Genomic DNA, 12,102 nt, shown 5'->3' with positions numbered 1-12,102 from the left:
TATCTGTTGGTTCACTTTATACTTGCCTGCAATAGCTGGAGCTGGGTCAGACCAAAGTTAGGAACTGGGAAATTGTCAGTTTCTTATACTACCTAGCCTTTTAGCTTCCAAGTATTTATTCAAGAGAAATGAAAATATGACTGTAAAAATTATTATACAAAATGTTCATCTTTATTCCTAGTAACCAAATACTGAAAGCAATCCAAATGTCCATTTACAAAGAGTTGATGCTGTGGCACAGAGGTTGTGCCACTTGTGACAGCAACATCCCAGATGTCTTCCTGCTCAAGTCCTGCCTCTGTACTTCTAATCTAGCTCCCTGCTGATGCACCTGGAAAAGCAGATGGCCCTGTGCTTGTGCTGCTGACAGCCATGGGGGAGACATAAAGGGAGTTACAGGCAGGCTCCTGGCATTAGGACTATTTGAAGAATGAAGCAATGGATAGATTTTTTTCTCTCTCTCTTTCTGCCTTCTCTTCTCTTCTCTTCTCTTCTCTTCTCTTCTCTTCTCTTCTCTTCTCTTCTCTTCTCTCTCTTTCTTTCATTTATTTGAAAGACAGAGTTAGAGAGAGATGGAGAGATCTTCTATCCATCCACCAGTTCAGTCCCCAAATGGCTGCAGTGGCTGGGTCTGGGCCAGACCAAAGCCAGGAACCAGGAGCTTCTTCCAGATCTCCTACCTGGATGCAGAGGCCCAAGAACTCGGGCCATCCTCCACTGCTTTCCCAGGCACATTAGCAGGGAACTAGATCAGAAATGGAGCAGCCTAGACTTCAGCCAGTCGCTATACAGGATGCCAGCATTACAGGCATGTGTCTCTATCTCTTCTTCTTTTTCTGTAATTCTGACTTTCATATAAATAAATCTTAAAAAATAATAATGATAACTAATATAAATGAGGGACAGGTATTTGTCACAGTGGTTGGAAAGCCTCTTGGAGAATGTGCAGCCTGTATCAGAGTACCTGAATCTGAATCCCTCCAATTCCTATTCCAGCCTCCCACTAGAGCACACACTAAGAGGAGGCAGGTGATAGCTCAAGTAGTTGGGTTCCTGCAGTCCCTGTGGGAAACCTAGGTGGAATTTGGCTTTCTCCTCAGTCTGGCCTCACTCTGGCTGCTGCAGACATTTGGGGGATAAACCATGAGATGAAGATCTCTGTCTCTCTATAAATAAAAATAAATTTTAAATTGAATTAAAAAAAACAATTATGGTATAAGTGGAATGTTACTTAATATAACAGGAATGAATTACATACAACAACATGGATGAATCTCAAAAGGAAGCCAGATACTTAGTATATATACCGTATGGTTTCACTTATATAAAATGGATCACTTATATGAAATTGATCAGAAATCCGATCAGTGACTGCTTCTAGGGCAGCAGTGGGCACTGGCTAGAAAGAAGTGGGAAGAAACATTCTTAGAAATTGGGAATGTGTGCCTTGATGAGATGTAGTCCAATAATATATGAACTTTTGAAAAATAAATGGTTCACTTAAATTTTGTCAGTTATAAAGCTGTTTTAAAAATCTTATAAAATCTTGCAAATGACAGTATGTTTATTTGAACAGCAGAAAGGAATCTTCCATTTCTAGTTTATTTCCCAAAATTACAACAGCCAGAACTGGGTCAGGTTGAAAACAGGAGCCTAGAACTCAATCCAGATCTTCTGTTGGATGACATATGGGTCAGAAGTGGAGGAGCCAGATGCTTAGGGGACACAGCCATCCCATGCAGCAACTTAACTGCCATACCGAGCACCTGCCGCTCAATACTTTTTAAAAATATTTTTATGGCATTATAGTATGGCAGGTAAAGCTGCTACCCACAATGCCTGCATTCCATGTGGGTGCCAGTTCAGGCCCAGCTTCCTGCTAATATCTTGGATAAGAGCAGCAGAAGGTGCCCAGGTATTTGGGCCCCTGCCATCCATGTGCTGAGATCCAAATGAAGCTCCTGGCTCCTGGCTTTAGACTAGCCTAACCCTGACCACTATAAGCATAAGCACCTTGGGTAAACCAGTAAACAGACTGTCTCTGTCTATCTCCCTCTTTCTATAACTGTGACTTCAAGTAAATAAAATTTTATATATATATATATTTATATATTTATATATTTTAGATGTTTACTTATTTGTGGGGCCAACATTATAATGTAGCAGGTTAAGCTTATGATGCCAGCATCCCACATGGGTAGGAGTTTGTGTTCTTGCTGTTCCTCTTCCAATCCAGCTCCCAGCTAGTGGTCTGGGAGAAGCAATAGAAGATGAGCCAAGTTCTTGGGCCCCTGCACCCACATGGGAGACCTAGAAGAAGCTCCTAGTTCCTGACTTCAGTATGGCCTAGTCCCTGCCATTGCAGCCATTTGGGAAGTGAACCAGCAGATGATTCTCTCTCTGACCCTTCTTCCCTCTCCCTGTGTAACTCTGCCTTTCAAATAGATAAATATTTTAATGTATAAGTATATATTTGTGTGATACTTTTGTAAATGTGATCACTATGCATGTACTGCGTAGTTATGTGAGTTCTTTTTTGTTCAAGTATGTTATAAATATTTTCTGCACATAATGTGTTACATAATTAGGGCTTTGTGATTTCTTTCTTTTTGTGTGTGATTTATTCTTTGAACTAAAATTCCTTTTAAAGTGTGTGTTGTAAATCTGAGGATTAGATAGATAAAGGTTAGCCCCCTCTGGTTGAATGGGAGGCAGGAGGAGTGGTTGGATTATGTGATCTGTAAGATCCATTCTAGGTCTAAAGATACCCTGTATAGGAGCACTACAAATCACTATTAATCCTTCACATGAATTTTCTTCTGTGATTCTAGCTCATTGGGGAAATAGTAAATGACATTGATGGAGCATGTACTGGGGACCAGGCTCTGTTCTAAATGTTTTATATGAATTAACTAAGGTGTCATAGCACCCTTACAAAGGAAGCTCTTACTCCCGTAAAATCGGATACTGCAGTGGAGTGCCAGTGGGCAATTGGCTGAAGGTCAGACAGTAGGTTGAAGAAAGAGCCTACATCTAAATTCAGTCCATTGGTTCCAGAGAGAGCTACCAGATTCCAGCTTTCAAAATAAGATGAACCATTTTGCTTTGTACGTTCAAAAGAACCCAGAACTTTCTAATAATTTTGTGTTTTATATTTGTCTAGAGCTAGCCAACATGGAGGAGGATCCCAGATCTGCTGGGGTTGCCACCTTTGTTCTTCAAGAGGAGTTTGATAGATACTCTGGCTACTGGTGGTGTCCAGAAGCTGAAGCAAGTAAGAAGGGTCAAACTAATATCTTGCAGGTCGATTAAGGTATTATAAGATCTAACTCTCAGTCACATCTACAAATATTAAATCTTGAATAGGAATTCTAAAGTGAAGATTAGATCCTACTACTATCTATTTAGAGCATACAGATGATATGTCAACCATATAGAATTCTAGTAAAAATAATTATGCCTCAGTTCCCTAAATTCTGTTTGCTAAATTTTCACCTAGAAGTTATCTATGATGCTGGCAATATTGTGGGAACATAGAAAATACCACAGCTCAGTAAGTTGTCATAAAAATGAATGATTGACTAGAATGGATGTGCAGGTGCTAATTACCATATGACTTGATAAGAAAAGGCAGGAACAAGCTGCTTTTCCCGGGTGAACTCTCCTTGCCCAAAAACCCCCCAGAGCAGTGGCTTTCAGATTTCTTGACCATGATCCAATTAAACAGTGGCCTAATACATTGTACACATATGTACAGATAAAACAAGTTTCATGAAGCAATATTTATGCTTGTATTAGTATACCCAATAGTATTATTATTTTGTTTATTGTATTTTTTTAATGTTGGGTATGAACAATCAACAGATTCCATTATTCAGTAACAGTTTGTAGCTAATGATCTGTAGCCTTCTTTTTTTTTTTTTAAGATTTTTAAAGTCTTTTTTTTTAAAGACTTTGTAATAAAAATGATTACAAATGATTATAAAGTCAGATATACAGAGAGGAGGAAAGACAGAGAGGAAGATCTTCCCTCTGATGATTCACTCCCAAAGTAAGCCGCACGGCAGGTGCTGCTCCGATCCAAAGCCAGGAACCAGGAACCACTTCCGGGTCTCCCACACGGGCGCAGGGTCCCAAAGCTTTGGCCCGCCCTTGACTGTTTTCCCAGGCCACAAGCAGGGAGCTGGATGGGAAGCAGGGCTGCCGGGATTAGAACTGGCGCCCATATGGGATCCTGGGGCGTTCAGGGTAAGGACTTTAGCCACTAGGCCACACCGCTGGGCCCGATCTGTAGCCTTCTTTAAGGAATCATGAAAAAAAAATTTTTTAAAGCTACCTCTCAGATCTCTATATTTTATTTTAAGATGAGATTTTTTTTGCCATAATTGTATTTGTTAGGACAATATTTTGACATGCCAGAGAAACCACTCAAAATAATTGAAATGCATTTAAATAACATTTTTATAGTTGATAAGTAAGTAAAATCATTTTAAGGTGTACAGAGGAAATTCCTTCGAAATGTTTTTCCCTGTTTTAAAAATGTTTATGCATGCTACCTTCAGTTTTCTTTTTCACTTTCTAAAAGGAATAGTCTTTAATTAGTAGAAGTTTTATTATAACTCATTTTACTATGCAAAAATGAGGATGTTTTTATACATAGAAAATGACATATTTTATACATGAATTATTTTCCCAAGTAAAAATTCTGTGTTGGAAATCATGGACAGTTAGGATTACTGTCTGCAATAATTCTAAATTTTCAATATCTAAATCCCTTTTAAGCTCCTAATGGTGGTAAAATTCTTAGAATTTTGTATGAAGAAAATGACGAGTCCGAGGTGGAAATTATTCATGTTACATCTCCCCTGCTGGAAACAAGGAGGGCAGATTCGTTCCGTTACCCTAAAACAGGTACTGTGTTCCCTGCCGTTTATACTGCCCTTTTTCGTCTTCCAAATAAGATTGTTTCTGTAGTATCTCAAGGCCCAGTGAAACATTGGTCATCGACATCCTTATAAAGGGTGGGTTATTCATTCATGCTATTGAAATAGTTTTAGAATTAGAGACAGATTTTGTAAAACTGGTGACTATAAAAACTAGTATCTTCAACAAGTGAGTGGAAAATGTATCTTCGTTAGCAGGTGAGGATTCTTAGCTGACTTTGTTCCTAGTGAATTCATAACTTCTCCTATTTTGCTATTTACAACATTTTGGTTGTAAAAATAGTACAGAATTTTCCTACTTTATTTCATATTTATCTTAAAGTTTTTCAGCTCTTTTTTTTTTCACTTTTTAACACCTATATTAAAAAATATAAATTTGAGATAGGGTTCTAATTCTTGTGCAGTAAGCCTTGATATATTTAATATTCCCAAATTAAGTGTAGAGGATTGAGCTAGCAAAAGTAGCTTAAGTGATCTTGACTGTAAACTACCATTCATTTCTATATCTCTAAAGGCACAGCAAATCCAAAAGTCACTTTCAAGATGTCGGAAATACTAATTGATGCTGAAGGAAGGGTAAGTATAAAATACTAGGTTGACTTTTGGTATCATTTTCCTGACCGGTCTGGTAGACGTCTTTGCTACACTTTTTATTTTGATCGTTGTTGATCTGATGACTTTTCACGTTCTTAGAGTTGTGAGACTATCACCAGCATCAACTTTAGAATATTTTTGTCACTTCAAAGAGAAATCCTCCAACTGCTTCTCAACTTTAGCATTAACCCTAACACTAGACAGCTGCTAATCTACTTAGTATAGATTTGCCTATTCTGGATGCTTCATATAAGTGTAATTATAAAGTATGTAGCCTAGCTTCTTGGATTAATGCTACTGGTATTTCTTTTTTTATTGACATATAGTATTTCATTGTATAACTGATATTATATATGTTATGTATTACATGTATTATTTATAGTAAACATACAATGTGTTCTGGTTATTGAAAGTCACCATTTTCAAATATGTTGTTGCTACTTAATAAGGAAATACATGGCTTATTCTTTTAGAATCTAGCAAAGTTGTTTTGTTAGGATCTTGCCAAATTTGATTTTACTATGTTCTTCATGCCTTTTAAGTATCTAAACCTGAGAAAGTGTTATATTCTTATATATATATGATTTAAGTAGACTGCTCAGCTAATTGTTTCTCAAAATCTTATACGTCATAAGAGTCCTTTTTCTTTTTTTTAATAGATTATAGATGTCATAGATAAGGAACTAATTCAACCTTTTGAGATTCTGTTTGAAGGAGTTGAATATATTGCCAGAGCTGGATGGACTCCAAACGGAAAATAGTGCGTATGTTAAATGTCACTTTTTTACAACTAAGGATCCAAATGCCTGGACTGGTTTGTTCTGGTTGGAGCTTTGTTCACATGTAAAGTAGCAGTACAGCTATTTCTGCACAAGAGACGTTTCCTGAACTTAGTGGACTTACAGATGTATAAGCTTATCAGCATGAGTGCATTTCATTTTTTTTAAGATTTATTATTTTTATGGGAAAGTCAGATATACAGAGGAAAGGAGACAGAGAGAAAGATCCTCCATCCATTGATTCACTCTCCAAGTGGCGGCAACAACTGGAGCCGAGGTGATCCGAAGCCAGGAGCCAGGAGCTTCTTCCAGGTTTCCCACACAGGTGCAGGGGCCCAAGGCCTTGGGCCGTCCTCGACTGTTTTCTCAGGCCATAGGCAGGGAGCTGGGTGGGAAGTGGGACCGCTGGGGTTAGAACTGGTGCCCATATGGGATTCCGGTGCATTCAAGGTGAGGACTTTAGCCACTAGGCTACCATGCTGGACTCTAGTACATTTCAGTTCTGTTGCTTAGCCAGTTGTGATTCTTGGTGATATTTGTTTCACTTGTGGCAGGAATTTGGGGTGGTTGTTAAGATCCGCTTGGATTGTCCACATCCCAAATGGGAGTGCCTAGGCTTAGGTCCTTGCTATACTCAGTTCAAGCTTCGTGTTAGTGTAAGCCTGGGAAGCAGCTGGCATGACTGAAGTTGTTGAGTTCCTCCCACCCACGTAGACAGCCTGGATTGAACTCTTGGCTGCTGGCTTCAGCCTCGTCTTTCCTGGCTATTGCAGGCATTTGGAGAATAAACCAAGGAACAGGAGATATCTGCCTTTTTCTCTGTATTCCTCTCTTTCTTGCACTACCTCTCAAATACATAATTTTTTAAATTATTATTTTATTTTGATAATCTTTGCATAGTTGATTAGGGCACAAAGGGTCAAGGGCTAGAGGAAAGTAGGTAAGACCATTGTTTCCACATTCTCTCTCTTTTTTTCCTGTATCTGGGGTAAGAGGTAAAATAAAGGGAGAAGCCCACACATAAATGTCAACTTTTTAAATTTGAAAATTTGAAGAAAACCATTTTGAACAACTGTTGAAGCCTAATCTTTTAAAGTAAGTATAGAATGTTTTTAATTAGCTATTTGTGTGAATTTAAAGAATCCTCAGATTTTTCATTGTGCTAAGATGAGTGCCATGCAAAGGAAAAGGAGATTGTTTGTTTTCTGAGAGCTTGATTTATTTCTGGTGCTTCTCTTTTATTTGTTTAAATAGTGCTTGGTCCATCCTACTAGATCGCTCCCAAACTCGCCTACAAATTGTGCTGATCTCACCTGAGTTATTTATCCCAGTGGAAGATGATGTCATGGAAAGGCAGAGACTCATTGAATCAGTGCCCGACTCTGTGACCCCGCTGATCATCTATGAAGAAACGACAGACATCTGGATAAACGTATGCATTCTTCCTCCGTGACTGAGTGTATCCTCAGAATGCCGACACCAATGGAGCACTAAACAGACTATCACAAGGCAGTTTGACAAGTTCAGAGAAGTCCATGAATGTTACTTGCTTATTTGCACATCTCAAGTCTTAAGAGTGATGATTGCAGAGTAGAAGGGTTTTAGGTGCCATTTACTTGACCTCTGACTGGCAGCAGTACATCTGACTGGTACTCTCATCAGATGCTGAGTACCCAGGTCGTCTCAGCCCTGTCAGTGCTCGGAGAAGACGTGAAGACCCCAGTTCTGAAGAAGGCGTCTTCCTCCTTGAAACAAGAAAAGCTATACCAAAACATTCCAGTTTTCAGTTGAGTTTTGGATTTTCCAATTTAGTATAAAAATAAGAGACAAAGGAAATAGAGCCAGCTCACTCCTTCAGTGAATATAGGCTTCATATGACTCACCTAAAACAGATGAACATCTGTTTTCCCTCAGTTGTTAGAATATTTTTCTTTGGAAAAGAAAAGTTTAAAAAAAAGTTCTCATCATTTCTGTAATAAGATTTGTATCATTAAATAAACCTCATGCCATATTCAAAGATTAAAGAGGTTGTGAGTAAGGAAAAGCTTTAGGTCATATTTTTCTGTTTTTCTCCATTTGGAAGCGTTTAGTTCTCAGTGGGTAAAGCCTTTGACGAAGTAAGTCTGAAAGGCGCAGCTAGAAGTTATTATCATAACTGTACCACACCCTTGCACTGACGGTTGTTCGTATTTCAAAGTAGATTTATCAATTCGTTCTTTTTTCCTCTAGCTTAATTGAATGATGTAGTATTTTCATTAATGTCTATAGTAAATTAAGCTATTCATTTTGCAGATCCATGACATCTTTCATGTTTTTCCCCAAAGTCACGAAGACGAAATTGAGTTTATTTTTGCCTCTGAGTGCAAAACTGGTTTCCGTCATTTATATAAAATCACATCCATTTTAAAGGAGAGCAGATATAAACGATCCAGTGGTGGCCTGCCTGCCCCAAGTAAGAAGTCCTTTTATATGTACAAGAAGGAGCACATGCTGGGGCAGAAGGCAGGGGGACTGTTGTGTTGAGAATGTTGTGTGATGATCTGGTGGGTAAGTGAGTATCGGGATTACTTTTGTTTTCTACTTTGACCTTGAATGTACTTTTAATTTGTTTACACGTATTGGATCAATATCATTTTGTATTTTTTAAAATACTACTTCAAGATTGTTATATAATTGTTACACATACACAGATATACATAAAAGCTCTATGAACTTCACTCCTTAGATTGCTTTTTATTTAAGTCATACAGCTTTTCCCTTTTTGTAAATCAGCACTTCCTTCTCAAAGCCAAACAGTATTCTCTCTGTGTGTATTCCGCTGTCTCTTGCTCTGCAGTGGGCCTGGGGCTGCGTCCAGCTTTAGCTGCTGTCAGTGAGGCTGCTGTGCACATGGGTCTGCAACAACTATTCCTGTCCCAGTTTGTAGTCCTTTTGAACATGCACCAGAGTGGAAGTTCTGGCTCATAAAGTGATTATACCTTTAATTTTTTTGAGAAGCTGCCATACCATTTTTTTCGTAATGGTATACCATTATGTATACCATTGATACATAAGTAAGAATGATTACATTAATTTTAAATGATTTTTTTTTTAACTGGAAAGTCAAATATACAGAGAGGAACAGAGACAGGGAAGAAGATCTGCCATCTGATGATTCACTCTCCAAGCGGCCACAATGGCCGGAGCTAAGCCAATCTGAAGCCAGGAGCCAGGAACCTTTTCTGGGTCTCCCACGTGAGTGCAGGGTCCCAAGGCTTTGGGTTGCCCTCGACTGCTTTCCCAGGCCACAAGCAGGGAGCTGGATGGGAAGTAGAGCAACCGGAATATGAACTGACGCCCATATGGGGTCCAAGCACGTGCAAGGCGAGGACTTTAGCCACTAGGCTACAGTACTAGGCCCAGAATGCTTACATTATTTAATTTTAAGAATTTTTTTAAAGGTTTATTTATTTTTATTAGAAAGGCAGATATACAAAGAGGAGGAGATACAGAGAGGAAGATCTTCCATTCACTGATTCACTCCCCAAGTGGCCATAATGGTCGGAGTGGTGCTCATATGAAGCAAGGAGCCAGGAGCTTCTCCCAGGTCTCTCATGAGGGTGTAGGGTCCCAAGGCTTTGTGTTGTCCTTTACTGTTTTCCCAGGCCAGAAGCAGGGAGCTGGATAGAGAACTAGCACAAATGTAGGATCCTGGTGTGTGCAAGGCGAGGACCTTATCCGCTAGGCTATGGTGCCAGACCCAAGATTACATTATTTTACCTCCTCTCACTCTCACACACACAGAGCAATACACAAAATTTTTAATTTCTTCAAAGTATTTATCATCTTCCGATTTTTTGACAGTAGCCATCCTAGCAAAGTAACTTATTGACAGTATTTTCATGTAGCTAACATTCATTTATATACTTTGAAGAAAAATTATTGAAGTCCTTTGTGCATTTTAAAATCTGATTATATAGTCATTCTGGCCTTTTAAATATTATTTTGATTTAGGCAATGATGATCTACATCATGATAAGCTGATTGAATGTTGTGTATATTGCTGCTCCTTTCCTTAACTTAGTGTTTTTTTGTGTGTATGTGTGTATGTGTAATTTTTTTTTAATTTCTTTTTTTTGTTTGTTTGAAAGTCCAATTTACAGACAGGAGGAGACACAGAGGGAAAAATCTTTCATCTGCTGGTTCACCCCCCAAATAGCCACATCGGCCGAAGCTGAGCTGATCCGAATCCAAAAGCCAGGACCTTCTTCCTGGTCTCCCAGGCAGGTGCAGGGTCCAATGTGTTGAGCCATCCTCAACTGCTTTCCCAGGCCACAAGCAGGGAGCTGGATGGGAAGTGGACAGCCAAGATACAAACCGGCGCCCATATGGGATCCCAGCATGTGCAAGACAAGGACTTTAACCACTGAGCCAGGCCCAGTCTAGTTTTGGGGTTTTTTTGTGTGTGTTTTATTTTTATTGGAAAGTTAGATATACAGAGAGGAGGAGAGACAGAGAAGATCTTCTATCCATTGATTCACTCCGCAGGCAGCCACAACAGCCGATACTGAGCTGATCAGGAGCCAGGAGCCTCTTCCAGGTCTCCCATGAGGATGCAGGGTCCCAAGGCTTTGGGTCATCCTCTGCTTCTTTCCCAGGCTAAAAACAGGAAGCTGGATGGGAAGTGGAGCTGCCAGAATTAGAACTGACTGGCTCCCATATGGGATCCCGGCACAAGCTAGGAGAGGATTTGACCCATTTAGTCTAGCATGCTGGGGCCCAGCCGAGATTTTAAAATGATCGAGATCTCACATGTCCAAGGTAGAAATGCATCGTTTGGAGCCTCAGCCTAGCTTAGCTGCTAATGTGAAACTGCTGTTTAAACATCTGTTTTATTTTTATTGTAAAGGCAGATTTATAGAGAGAAGGAGAGACAGAAAGATCTTCAATCTGCTGGTTCACCCCCTAAATGGCTGCAGTGAACAGCCTAGCTAATCCAATCTGAAGCCAAGGGTTTCTTCTGGGTCTGCCAATAATTTTTAAAGGCTTTATTTATTTTTGTTAGAAAATCAAATGTGCAGAGAAGAGGAGAGACAGAGAGTAAGATCTTCCATCTGTTGATTCACTCCCCACCTGGGCACTATAGCAGGAGCTGAAATAATCAGAAACCAGGAGCCAGGAGCTTCTTCTGTGTCACTCAAGTGGGTGCAGGGTTATCGTTGACTGCTTTCCCAGGTCACAAGCAGGGAGCTGGATGGGAATTGGAGCAGCCAGGACATGAACCAGTACCTCTATGGGATCCCGGCATTTGAAAGGCGAGTATGAAGCCACTGTGCCATTGCGCCGGGCCCAATTATGAAATTCTTAAGTTTAATGATAGACTGATCGAATAGATGTGTTTAATAGTTGCTTAGCTAAAACAAACTTTGGGGAACAGTAATAAGAGACGACCTAAAATTCTGGCCCCTAAGTGAAGTATGTAAGAAGAACTAGTATCTGTTAACATTCACTCTTTTGTTTGTTTTCTTTTCTTGTTTTCTTGTTTTCTTTTCTTTTCTCTCTTTTTCTTTCTTTCTTTCTTTCTTTCTTTCTTTCTTTCTTTCTTTCTTTCTTTCTTTCTTTCTTTCTTTCTTTCTTTCTTTCTTTCTTTCTTTCTTTCTTTCTTTCTTTTTCCTCCCTTCCTTCCTTCCTTCCTTCTTCTTCTTCTCTCTCTCTCTCTCTCTCTCTCTCTCAAGATTTGTCTTATTTATTTGAAAGGCAGTTCGAGAAAGGAAGAGACAGATATTCCAGGTGGCTGGAATGGCTTG

General features: G+C 39.4%; 1 protein-coding gene across 11 annotated transcripts in view; it reads left to right on the top strand.

Moving 5' to 3' along the window:
- DPP8 (dipeptidyl peptidase 8) overlaps positions 1–12,102 on the top strand; it is a 59,840-nt gene that overhangs the window by 25,143 nt on the left and 22,595 nt on the right. For 5 of the 11 annotated variants that reach the window (XM_040970183.1, XM_040970182.1, XM_040970186.1 and 2 more), the window contains exons 5-10: positions 3,164–3,283; positions 4,783–4,911; positions 5,458–5,519; positions 6,197–6,297; positions 7,571–7,748; positions 8,609–8,768. In XM_040970183.1, the coding sequence (XP_040826117.1) occupies positions 3,164–3,283; positions 4,783–4,911; positions 5,458–5,519; positions 6,197–6,297; positions 7,571–7,748; positions 8,609–8,768 (750 nt within the window). Of the gene's footprint in view, positions 1–1,429; positions 1,443–3,163; positions 3,284–4,782; positions 4,912–5,457; positions 5,520–6,196; positions 6,298–7,570; positions 7,749–8,608; positions 8,769–12,102 lie in introns of all 11 variants that reach the window. The other 6 variants (XM_040970177.1, XM_040970185.1, XM_040970187.1 and 3 more) reach the window with 3 other exon arrangements.

This window comes from Ochotona curzoniae, unplaced genomic scaffold, assembly GCF_017591425.1.
Source record: "Ochotona curzoniae isolate NIBS_2020 unplaced genomic scaffold, NIBS_Ocur_1.0 scaffold_4701, whole genome shotgun sequence".
NCBI classification, from domain to species: Eukaryota; Metazoa; Chordata; class Mammalia; order Lagomorpha; family Ochotonidae; genus Ochotona; species Ochotona curzoniae.
Note: the sequence above shows the minus strand (reverse complement) of the source record. Positions and strands in the feature narration are given on the sequence as shown.